We start from the raw sequence: 12,352 nt of genomic DNA on the forward strand, positions 1-12,352 counted from the left end.
AAAGAAAACACAAATACTCACCATCAGTGGCAAAGCTCACCCAGCTGGACTCTTCCTTCTGATTCTACCAGATGCGACAGTCCATCCTCTAAAGAAAAGAACATACCAGCTCTAAGTTTTAGGTGGGAGAGGGGAAAGGAAGGCAGGAGGAATGAAGAAAATCTGAAAATCAGAGCTATTAAAAACCAGAAATTAATAAAAAGCACACCTGAACACAAAAAGGTGCCTTTGGGTACACACTGCATTGTATTTCCTGAGTGCTGAATTTGTAAAGGTGAATGGAAACTGAGTTGAGTTCAGGAACTGCAGAGTGACAAAGTGAGCTCTAATGTAAACAAACTGTAATTGTAGACTGTGCACACATTGCATGTTCAATATATTTTGATTACGTAAGATGAAAGATGTTTACCAAATTTTGGAAAGAAGCTGACCATGCTATGCAAAAAGAGCTAAAAAATACATTAAATCCCCAGGGTGGTAATGGTGTTTGTGTAGTGAATATTTGAGAAAGCTTTTCTTCCTAGATGCAAAGAAGTATTGGAGTATAATAATTTCTTGTTATATGATGGTCGTACATGGATATCGGGTTACATATGGCGTCAGGGTTAAGTGCACAGATTCTGAAATGAGCCAGAACTGAGTACAAATTCTGCCAGCAGTCGATGTATTTGTCACGATTATAAGTTTGACCCCTGCGTTGGCTTTGCCTTTGTCTCTGGCCCCATGCTGCCTTCATCTGTCTTTGGTCACAGAGGAGCCAAATATTTATGAGTGTGGAGGGAACAGGGCAAATCCATCACCACTACAAGAAAACAACCCACAGCATGTAGGTCAGCAGTGTCATCTACATACATGGAGGGTGGCAGTTTCCCTTCCCATGTCGAGAGGAGAAGACTAGTAACTTAGACCAGATGGGAGGGCTCCACAGATGGCTCCAACTTGGAGTTAAAAAGACTGACATGACATGTCACATGTAGGGTCCAGCTTATGTATTGGAAACATAATTGGCTGCTTTCCTTCCATTTATTTATACCAATCTCCAGTCTGAAACTAAGTTGTTCCAACCCCAGAGCAATCGACAGAGATGACATGGAGTATACACTCTTACCCCAGAATTTTTTTTCCTTTCACTGGCTATAAATACCTCCATGCTATTGTACTTGGCGTGCCATATGCAAATGGAGGCAGGAGTCCTAAAGCTCATTAGGAAAGGGACAGAGCTTGGAGCATAGAGAGGACAGCACCGAGCTAAAGCTGATAACAGTGGCCTTGTCCAGAATAGTGCATGGGAGCTTTCTTATCTCGCTTTGGCAGGCGGCACTGTGGACTTCCTGTGCGAAATCAGGAGCGAAGCTGCTTTCCTCTTGTTGTTCAGCTTCCTCCCCCCTCAAGAAGGTTCCCAGCACAGTGATTATCTTTGCATCTTCAAACATGGCACAATCTACTTCCTTAAGAGCTTGATGTATTCTTAAGGCTCAGGCAAATTCCCCTCCCCCTAAATCTCTTTTCAAGTGCCGTTATAGAGTAAGGCTCCTAAATGACATTCTATTTTTATGGTTCCAATTACAAAGAGGGAAAAATAACAGCCCCTAAATTAGAAAATAGCCATAGAATCTGTCCTGTTCATTTGGAGGGCCTGGCAGAAAGTCTGGCCTATAGCTTCCATGCTAGGGCTTATGTAGCTAGTAACTGTACTTAGAGCCGTGGGCGGGGAGTTGGGCCATGGGGGAAGGTGGGGGGTGTCAGAGGTCAACAGCCCCAAGTGATCTCAGACAGCAGACTGTATTTCCCTTGGGAAATACCTCAACTTGCTTTTTACTCTAATGTATTTCTCTGCATTTCCTGAAGAATCAGTGTATGAAATTAAGATCTTTGACTAAGGCCTCTCTTACCTTTTTCATTGCTTTGGGGACTTCAGCTGTTCAATGTCACAATCCCAAGAATGCACGCACATGTCTAATCTAGGTGCACTCATGTGTATACATAGATATTTCATATACTCATACATGTACTGAGTTTGTGTGAAAGAAAGTCAAATAGAAGTTTAAGGTATGGATGTTATTATCTAGAAAATGGAAAATACTGATAATGAAAAATAGGGCAAAGTGACTTTTACATAATGATTTAAAAACATTATCATTAAAATATTTCTAAAAAGGAGAAAGTATATAATTTCTCTTTGGTTCAGTTATCACTATTAATCAATATGGGGTAAAATATTCATTTATTTTACTTATTGAGTATAAGGAATAGCTATTAGATATTTCAGAAGTTCCCTAAAAAATGGTTAGCTCTTATTCTTTTTTATTTGAAATCTTATAATCGAACTTTAAAAACAGATATTTTAAAAAACATTTGGTGAGATCTGACATATTGGCTAGGTATAAACACCACCATGGAATTATTGCTAATTCTATCAGGTATAAAAGTAGCATGTGATTTCATTAGAAAAATATGTATATTTTTAAGAAATACTTAAGTATGTAAGATTAAAATGACAAGAGGTCTGGAAATTGTTTTAAAATACTTCACAAGGCCGGGCGAGGTGGCTCACGCCTATAATCCTAGCACTCTGGGAGGCCAAGGCGGGTGGATTGCTCGAGGTCAGGAGTTCAAAACCACCCTGAGCAAGAGCGAGGCCCCGTCTCTACTATAAATAGAAAGAAATTAATTGGCCAACTAATATATATAGAAAAAATTAGCTGGGCATGGTGGCACATGCCTGTAGTCCCAGCTACTCGGGAGGCTGAGGCAGCAGGATTGCTTGAGCCCAGGAGTTTGAGGTTGCTGTGAGCTAGGCTGATGCCACGGCACTCACTCTAGCCTGGGCAACAAAGCGAGACTCTGTCTCAAAAAAATAAAATAAAATAAAATAAAATAAAATAAAATAAAATAAAATAAAATAAAATAAAATACTTCACAAAAGAAAAATCTAAGAAGAAATAAGAGATAGGTGAAGCAAGTGTGGCAAACTCTGAGTGAAATCTGAGTAATGGGTATATGGGGTTTATCACATTATACTCTGTATTTCTCAGTATGTTTGAAAACAATAAACAATTAAAACACATGAAAACTCTTACCAGAAACAACAGATCAGGTACCTGGTGCCTGTCGGTATGTATACAAAAGTCTGTGGAAAGCCAATTACATGCTAGGCCCTTGCTTAGCTATGGAGACAGAGTGAATAAGCAGATTTGGCCCTTGTCCTCCGGTAGCTGTTGTCCCAGTGGCATTAAGTGGATGCTAAAAGGTGGTGAGTACTTTGCAGGGGACGTTGCAGAGCACACGGCGTGAGGGAGAGGAGCCGGATCCAGCAGACTTGAAGTTTAATATTCTGGAGTTCTTTTCCTAGCCCAAGGACCAGAAAGGAATAATAACAGAACTTTTTCTGACCACAATCCCTTTTATCTTACCTTTCTTTCACACTTCCATTTTCCCTTACTTTCTTCTCACATAAGTCATGACTGCTTTCGCCTACTTAAGATGAACTACGCATTGTTTCTGGAAATTAGGCTTTAAAATTCCTCTTGCTCTGAAAATCTCTAGAACCTGCCCAAAACATGTACAAATTAGAGACCAGCAAGCTTTCTGCTCACCAAAAATTCTAGTCCAGAAGGTAAGAATGCAAAATGACTAAATGTTTCAAATAAAGAGAAAGAGAGAGAGATTTTATGGACCTTAAAGGTAAACAACATCAACACCTTTATTTTATATGTATATACTTAAGGCCTGAGTAGTTAAAGAGCTTGCCATGATATGCCAAAATTTGAACAGAAATAGACTGAATTTAATAATTGCTTCATGCTATTTGTTTCCATATGCATTTAATTAACCCTGGGAAAAGTTTGCTGTACAATTGAACACTCTGATGAAAAGCCAGCCTTCTATAGATGTGAAATGCTGTTATTTTCTCAAGGTTTCCATTCATTAATATAATTTCATTTATTTCCCTATGTTTGCATGTTACTTCTACTAGGGACTAATTAAAATCTAGATATTTAATTTTCTAATTTATGCATTTTATTTAATATTTAACATTTAGAACAAGAAGGTTATAAAGTGGCACATTGGTATGGGGTTTTTCTCATATTGGGCAAATATATTTGCTATTTTTAAGTTTTGAGGACGAATATACGGGAAAAAAATCTAAGAGAAAGAAGATTCACATAAAATTTTTGACTTTGTTATCTGAAGACTTATCCAATGGTTTTCATTTCACTCGTCACCACTGGCATTGGCTGGACCATGCTGCTAAGCAACATTGTGATGACTTATTTTTTTTTTTAATAGGTATGACTTTTGTTCCAATAATGAAGAGCCCTTTATCCTGGGTCCTGACAGCAACATAGGAAACAGAATTGAGAGCATCACTCAGCGCATGGCAATAATAGAAGGAAAGAATAAGGTATTGTTTGTAAAAATGAGTGCTGGGATATTTATTCTAAAAATACACTCTCAGCTCCCAGTTCTAGTTTTTTTGGAACCAGAAGTAATTCACATTTTCAAACAATTCAGAGAGAAGAAAGGCAATATCTGAGCTATGTCTTCATGGAGATATACACTGAAACTACTCAAGCTGCTATATTCTCCAACCAACCACCAGTTCGAAGAAAATGAGTACTTGTTCCTAATGGAAGAGGTGGAGCTGTCCTCTTGAACTTCAAACTGGTCCATGTCAGTGCCTCTCAATCCTAGCTACATATTAGAATACTTTACCAATTACTATTATGTCTAAATCTCTGGGGTTGAGCCCAGGGCTCATGAAAGCTTCCCTGCTGATCTAGTAAATAACCAGGACTGAGAAGCAATGACAAACATAAAGTGGGGTCCCAGTAAGAAAAGCTAGTACAAGACGTAAGGCTAAAATTGAATGTCTCCATTTCATGAAATGTCATGTTTTTCCTTCTATCTTTCTTTGCAAGGGCAAAGCCTAAATTGGGATATGCAAACACACATTCTCTATCAAGATTCCTGACCTAATCAGTATGCCATTCATTTTCAATTCCCCTAACCCCCACTGAGCCTTGACAATAGGTAACAAGCCTGTGAACCTCACAAGTCTCAGTGCCTCTCAGACCTAGTGGTTTTGTCCTGTTGAATTAGTAAAAAATATCCTTGAAAATGTGCTATTGTCCAGCACAGGGATAGTGATTCTTTAAAAAAGAAAAAAAATATTAAATTGCCTCTTGCTAAAATGCCTATTTACACATGCATATCTTGATTTGGAGTAGAGACTATTAATATAGTGCCCATGTCTACTTGGAGTGTGGTTATGTTTACCCTATCTATTTATTCAGCTGTATTCTTTGCATTTGAAGATGACAAAGTAGATGACATCATTCTTCATGTAGGATTTCACAATAACAACAAATAACATCTGTATTTTACATTATGTAAAACTTTTTGACATATGCTAATGTCAACATCATCCTTAGCCAGGCCAGAGTGGTTATCTCCATTTTAAAGATAAGAAAACTGGGGTGATAAGTTGATAAAACCAAAGCCACACAACTTAAAAGTGTAAATGAGAAATTCAAACTAAAGTCTTCCTATTCCAAAACCCAGTTAACATGGTCAACTAAGCCAATACAGAAATTAGCTAAAGTGGTAATGGTTTATATAACATCAACAATCACTTGTCTAACACAAATAAGCAATGGTGTTAAACATTCCATGATGTGTAGCTATTGATGAGAGAGCAGTTTAATGAAATACTTAGAAAAGAGGAAATTCTATAAACTTGAAAGTTTAAAATGGGTGATACTACATATTTTTAAAAAGGAAATTGCCTCAGTTTACTAGCAGTAGACAGTTAGTTGTCACAAATGCTAGAAAAATTTCAAGATGCCATTGATGTATCAATTCGTTTTGCCTTTTCCTAACTATATATATCAAGTGACTATACTGTTCACAGCTAGATATTTAAACAAAAATTTATGCACATAATTTCAGTAGTAACTTCCAGTTCTATTTCAGTATTCTATCCACAAAAATACACAGTAGAAAATAAAATGGAAATTGAGAAAGCTAGGTGAGGTTTCCGGTTAGTGTGAACCATGAAGTAGCAGCCTGACTCCATACATAATACCGGTCAAAAACGGTTGGAGTGGAATAAAAAAACCTGGCTGAGATAAAAGAACATCCTTAATTTTTTCCATGCATACTTGAAACAAATTTATTGTCTTGTAATTTTATAGTCATGCAGAAGATTTCAAATATAGACCTTTGTACACAGTTGGCACTTGTGCCACCTAACCTGCCAACAGGAGCCCCATGGTCAAGTTCTGGCACTTTCTGTCTGTATAATGACATGCAAATCAGTTCACCTCTCTCAACCTGAATTCTCTCCTCCAAAAAAACAAATGGAGCAAATGATATCTGCCCTACCTAGCTTCTTGTTACAAAGATGAAATGAAAAAATATCATGAGACAGCCCTATACAAAGACTATTTTAATAAAGTGACTGTCATACATACCCTACTATAATTCCCCAAACTGACTGTGATCATATACAATGAAGACTTTGTTAAACTATTGTTTGCACTAAAAAAACGTTTAATATTCTTGCTAAACAAAGTTATATAGGGTGCACAGCCTAACAGCTGTCATTATAATTAGACTGTAAGTAAATTATTGATTTCATGTTCTGAATTTAGGAGAATTTGCTAATTTTACTTTTAGTATCTACTAATATATCTTTTTGTGTATGTGGAAAAAAGATATCTTTCATATGATGGTGACAAATGGAAGTTTTGCTATTTCTGAATTATATGCAGCACTCTTTCCTTTACAATTAAAATTGTTCTTATTTTCTGTATACTTTTAGAAAGTAAATTAAAGACCCCATTTAAACTGTGGTTATCCCTTTATCCACTGGCACATAGTTAGCCTGCCCAGTAATGCCACCCTACAGATCAGTGGGGCAGTACTCACACTCACGCTGGGGCACCTGTCGAAATTTTTTCTTCGTTTCCTTTTTTGTTTGTTTAACTCAAGGGTATAGAGGACAAAACGATTCAGTTTCCTTATTGGTAAGTTTTGGCCCAGATTTGTGAAAAGTGAGTCATCAATTGGAGTTGCTAATAACAAATGTAGGGTTTTCGCATTGTTTAAATGGGGTTGCCACACTGTTGGGTTTGTAGATACGGAGTAGGAAGTAGAAGAAATCCTGTGTTAGAAAAAACATACAGGAACTCCATATCACAGCATTAATTCTGTATGGCTGGAGAATGGTGACAATTTTAATGTTTTAGCAACATTTCCATCGAAATCATTTTGACTGCACCTTGATAAGTATGTGTACTGTATGAGACAAATTCATTACTCAAGCAATAATACTGATCACAGAGTTATAGCTTGTGTTTCAGTTCCCACACACACACCAGTTTTTTTCTAATTCTCACATTCTATTTGCCCATTAACTGGCTCAAATGTGCCACCCTATGTTAATTTTAGATTCTCCCATGACCTTTACACATCTACTTTTATTTCTCCCTGAAACACTTAAAAGGAAACTATATTAGAAATATCCTGAGATTAAAATCATTGTTCCATATATAGATTTCTCAAAAACTAGTGCTGGAAGTTAAGTAGAATGACACATCATCCCATCCATTCTGTTCCGTGAGGTTCAAACGACATGGTAGTAATAAATTACTAATGCTTAGCGAAAGGGAAGGAAGGAAGGAGCATGAAGAAACTGCAAACTTACAGTACTTAACGATAGCTTTATGAGCATTCCTGGCTCGTACAAAAGAGCCCAGAGAATGGACTTGAAGGATCTGTTTCTAATATCTACATCCTCAAGGTCTGCACAGGGCAAGTGGAAGCACCCCAAAAGTACAAGCAGTAAAAATGAGGAGTAAAAAGATATGCGACCTTTAAGAGTATAGAATTACACTGAGCTGGAAACCTCACTGAATAGCTGCTTATCCCAAACTATTAAACCAACCACAGAACAGAGTTTTTTAAAATGTTGTAGGTTGAGGTGTTTGTCCTCAATAATGAGGCACTGTGAATTTTAAGTAGATGTGAAAGAACTGTTACTTCTTATCTCCTGACTGATAAGAACTTTGATATTCTAATTTCATTTTGGCACTTTCTCATCCTCAGTCCTCTTTCATTGGATTTCAATTGTGGAAAATGAAAATTAATTATAGAACTAATACAAGCATATATCCTCGAGAATTTTTTTGTATACCCTATTAAATAAATGATTATAATTTCAAACATACATTAGAACTGAAATTCTTAGCACTTTCTCTTTTATTTAGTTGATATTTGTTGCTCCAATTGTTATTGCTATTTTCATTTTTCTCCCCCTTGAAACCATAGTTATGAGCACTGGGAACAGACTTGTCCCTTTAACTTAGAAGACTGACACATTGAAACTTACTGTCCTCTTAGAAGTTGTCTTCTGGTCCAGCCAAATACAGTTACCTACAACTCATAGTTGAGGTCCTTTTTCTGACCGTATAAAGTTTAAACTTTGGTTGTCAAATATCTTTTGTTTCTTATGAAAATATGTTTTAATTTATAATTTAAAAATATATCCTCTGAAAGCAGAGAAGTACTCTAGAAATCAGATAATTTTTAGTAAAGTTGACCACAGTATATAAGTTCTACTTTATTTTTAAATTTTCTTCTTTAATTATAACCTTTTCCTTCATTAGTATTTTCAAACCACATAACATTATATCAATTGAAACACAACTTGGAGCTTATGTAACATGCTATCAAAGAAGGAAACTAGCATTTCTGTACGTAGTGGCATTTAGCTTATGTGATCCATCTCTGCTGATTAAAGGATTATTCTCAAGAAAAAAACCAATTCAAAGAGTAGAAAGAACTTTACCAATAGATCTGTGTTATTTACTTTAAAGAGTTTTAAGGCAAGAAGCAATTTGTGCCCAGGCCTGTCGGTGATTCTGTGTGTCTTTGGGTGAATCACTTAACTTCTATAAACCTCAGTCGTTTTATCCATAGAACAGGGTAATACACCCATCTCATAGGGTTATAGGGAGATTTAAATGAGATAATGCCTGCAAAGCGCTTTTCATACTGTCTGGTACATAGCAAAGGCCACATAAAGGTACCCAGAAACAAAGAAATAATGTAAATTCCCATCAACATCATTTTCTACTTCTATTTTAATAGAAGCTTTGGAGAGGTGAGCTCTGGGGCAGGCTTGACTGTGGGTAATGAGCTGTTTTAGAAGGCATCACTCAGGCAACAGAAGAAAGACTCTAAGGCATTTCTATCGCCATCATTTATCACGTAACCTGGATTCATTTCACTTCTGGGTACCTCAATTTTATTCTCTGATGGTACAAAAATTTCGACTTACCTGACTCTTTGTGGGAGACCCGCAAAATGGCTACAGCCATGCCCAGATTACCTGCACAGGTCCTCAGTATGGCAAATGGGTACATCTGAATCGACTTTCCCTTGCCATGAAATGTTTTCAGTTGCTCTGAATTTAGCAAAATCAACATCATTTTTATAAAAACCCAAACATAACTTATGGATGCAGGTAATTGCTATTTATAATTTCAAATAATCTCAAGCCAACAGAATTGAGCTTTCCACTTATTTAATGAGCAACAATAAATCCGAGAATCTAAGCAAGTTTCTACTTAGGCCCTTTATGATAAACACTTGAGAACTAATTTCTTAAGAAGAACAGTGCTGGAGCAAGCATGGGAAGGCTGCATTTGAGCTCCCTGTTTCTGACCTGTTGCAAACTGCTTTGAAGCACCTGAGCCCAAGCTTCCTGAGACAACATGAGGGAACCAGAGTCTTATTTGATGATCTCTGCCCATCAAGCTGCCACCAGCCAGCATCCTTTATGTTGCCACCTAGCAGCTTCTCCTCCAACTACTTCCATTTTTTTCCATGACTCTAATGTGGTGGGTACAATAATTTAAAGGAAGTGGCTGTCCCACCTCTTACAAAGATTAATAATCAAAATAAGAAAGGAGGTACCTGAGTTCTCTTTCATATTCTTCCTCATGGGTTATTTGCCTTCACAGGAGTGTTTCCTTGAAAAACAGGGAATAATTTACATTTGAGCTTCAGGTAAGGAAATTCTCTATCACCCCAAAGGTTTTTAGGGGCAGGGATTATGTCATATTCATCTCTGTCTCCCTTATAACATCAAGGCAACTCCTTGATAATCACTCAGTAAATGTCTGCTAAACTAAAAAATGTCACCTATTGCAGATATTTTCACTACCAATAATTTCAATAATACACAAAGAATATATAGGTGGATGTCATTAAGCACATCTTTCCAACAAACAGAAGAGAAAGCATTGTGTAATATCCACTATAACCTGTGAAAATTACTGAGAATTTGAACCAGTGAATTTACTGGCTAAAAAAACTAGGAGCATGTTTTTAAGTCTTTCTGATTTATAGATTAAAGACAGAAATACCTTAATTTATTAGATGGGATAAGAGAACACAAGTAAAGTGCCTAGCACATTATTTAGAAACTCAGAAAATGTTAGGACTCTTCTTAATGGCCAAGCCATTTATACAATAAGTTCACCACCTTGGAAAGTCCACTGCCACATTTCAACCTGTACACTGCTTTAGGCTGTAAGCCACTTGATCATCATTCTTCAGCTAGGACACCTTATTAGCCTAGAGGCATAAATATAGCCTCTACAATTTCAAAGCCCATAACCAGTTATTCATGTCCTAGGAGACAGGCTACAAAGATTTATAAGAAACTGGATCAACTTTATTTTTCATAATTTTAGGTATGAAAAAACTAGCCTTTTCATTTTTTTCATACAGATGCATTACTTTTTATGCAAGGTTGGGTTAAATTTAAGAACGCTTAACACCTAGCACTCTGGAAGGCTGAGGCGGGAGGATAGCTTGAGCTCAGGAGTTTGAGACCAGCCTGAGCAAGAGTGAGACCCCATCTCTATCAAAAATAGAAAAAAATAGCCAGGTATTGTGGTGTGCACCTGTAATCCTAGCTACTCAGGAGGCTGAGGCAGGAGGATCACTTGAGCCCAGGAGTTTGAGGTTACAGTGAGCTATGATGACACCATTGCACTCTAGCCAGGGAGTGAGACTCTGTCTCAAAAAAAAAAAAGGAAATAAGAATGTTCAATAATTTGTTTCAAATTGCTAATTCTTTTCTTTAACAGAAGACAATGCAAATCTTTAAGCTGTCTAAATTTTTGTTTCATTACTTTGTTTCACTACTTTTTAGATAGCACAGTTTGAAAAGTGCTTTCAAGTTCATGCAAACTTGACTACTAGTTTCTTTGAGGCTAAGAGATGTCAAATAGCAGCATTAAAATCTAGTGAAATAGTATTGTTATTTTAATTCATAAATTCTATCTTCATTTTCTGATTAGGAATTGACAGAACTGAGAAATTACGTAATTTACAAACACACACACAGTCCCCTTCAGGACCATTCGAGGCTGCATACCACATTATTTGAGCACATTAAAAAAAATGGTTCAGCCAAACTTTCTCTTCTGTGCTTGCTCACTTAACATGCCTGTTACAGAACCAAACAGCAGAAAAAGGTCCTATTCCCAAATGGCATCCATGCTCTCAGGTCACCCAAACAAAAGGGAAGGCCTCAGCCTCACCTGTTCCTCTCATTGACGTGGAACTGACCACCTCGTAGGGTAGGACGTGCAGTCCCACATCTCGACTTCGGGTCTGTAATTGTTACGCCAGCAGCATGAGATAAATAAGATTGAAACCCTCATATGAGTCGGATGTCATAGGCCCCGGTCTCCTGAGGACCTGCTTTCCTGTTATTTTTCCATTCTTGCTGGGGCTCGGCAAGGGGAGAGCTTTCTGGGAACCACCACCCATGCAATACTGTCCTTGCTGAATGAATGGAATAGCTGAATCATTTCAGAACTCTGCAGTAGCTTAGGGATGTTCAAATAGGTCTTTGTCCTATTGCTAGCTAAAGCTTCCTTTTCTTTTGCAGACGGCCAGCACCTTGGTTGTAGCTGACTCTAGACTTTCTGGAATCTACAGTTGCATGGCTTCCAATAAAGTAGGGACTGTGGAAAGAAACATAAGCTTTTATATCACAGGTAAGCCACACATCCTATACCCACAGACAGCCTGGTGACCTCAGTCCCTCTTCAACCTTGTTTGCTTTTATTGTACTTATAGCATGAGTGATTAAAAAAAAAAAAAGCATTCCATAGAATTGTCAAACTTTGAGTACTTTCATCCTTGCTCTCAGGAATAGAATTCTACATCATTGGATCTCCTAAACTGTTATTTCCCTGAATTCTCTTTCAGAGTTATTTGTGTATGGCTCCCTCCCAGACTGGATTATGAATTTGGGATCTTGCAT

At 37.3% G+C, this 12,352-nt stretch overlaps 1 protein-coding gene and 1 long non-coding RNA gene across 2 annotated transcripts in view; one reads left to right on the top strand and one right to left on the bottom strand.

The window, feature by feature from the left end:
- The window catches only part of FLT1 (fms related receptor tyrosine kinase 1), a 171,072-nt gene that overhangs the window by 78,467 nt on the left and 80,253 nt on the right, over window positions 1-12,352 (top strand). The window contains exons 11-12 of the mRNA XM_076009526.1: window positions 4,291-4,405; window positions 11,975-12,083. Coding sequence (XP_075865641.1) covers window positions 4,291-4,405; window positions 11,975-12,083 — 224 coding nt within the window. The remainder of the gene's footprint in view (window positions 1-4,290; window positions 4,406-11,974; window positions 12,084-12,352) is intronic.
- On the bottom strand, window positions 3-10,122 carry LOC109731368 (uncharacterized). The gene is made up of 3 exons (XR_002225076.2): window positions 9,985-10,122; window positions 3,414-3,549; window positions 3-88 (listed from the first exon to the last, which is right to left on the bottom strand). It is a non-coding gene; the product is annotated as an uncharacterized LOC109731368 (long non-coding RNA).

Source organism: Microcebus murinus, chromosome 13 (assembly GCF_040939455.1).
Source record: "Microcebus murinus isolate Inina chromosome 13, M.murinus_Inina_mat1.0, whole genome shotgun sequence".
Taxonomy (NCBI): Eukaryota; Metazoa; Chordata; class Mammalia; order Primates; family Cheirogaleidae; genus Microcebus; species Microcebus murinus.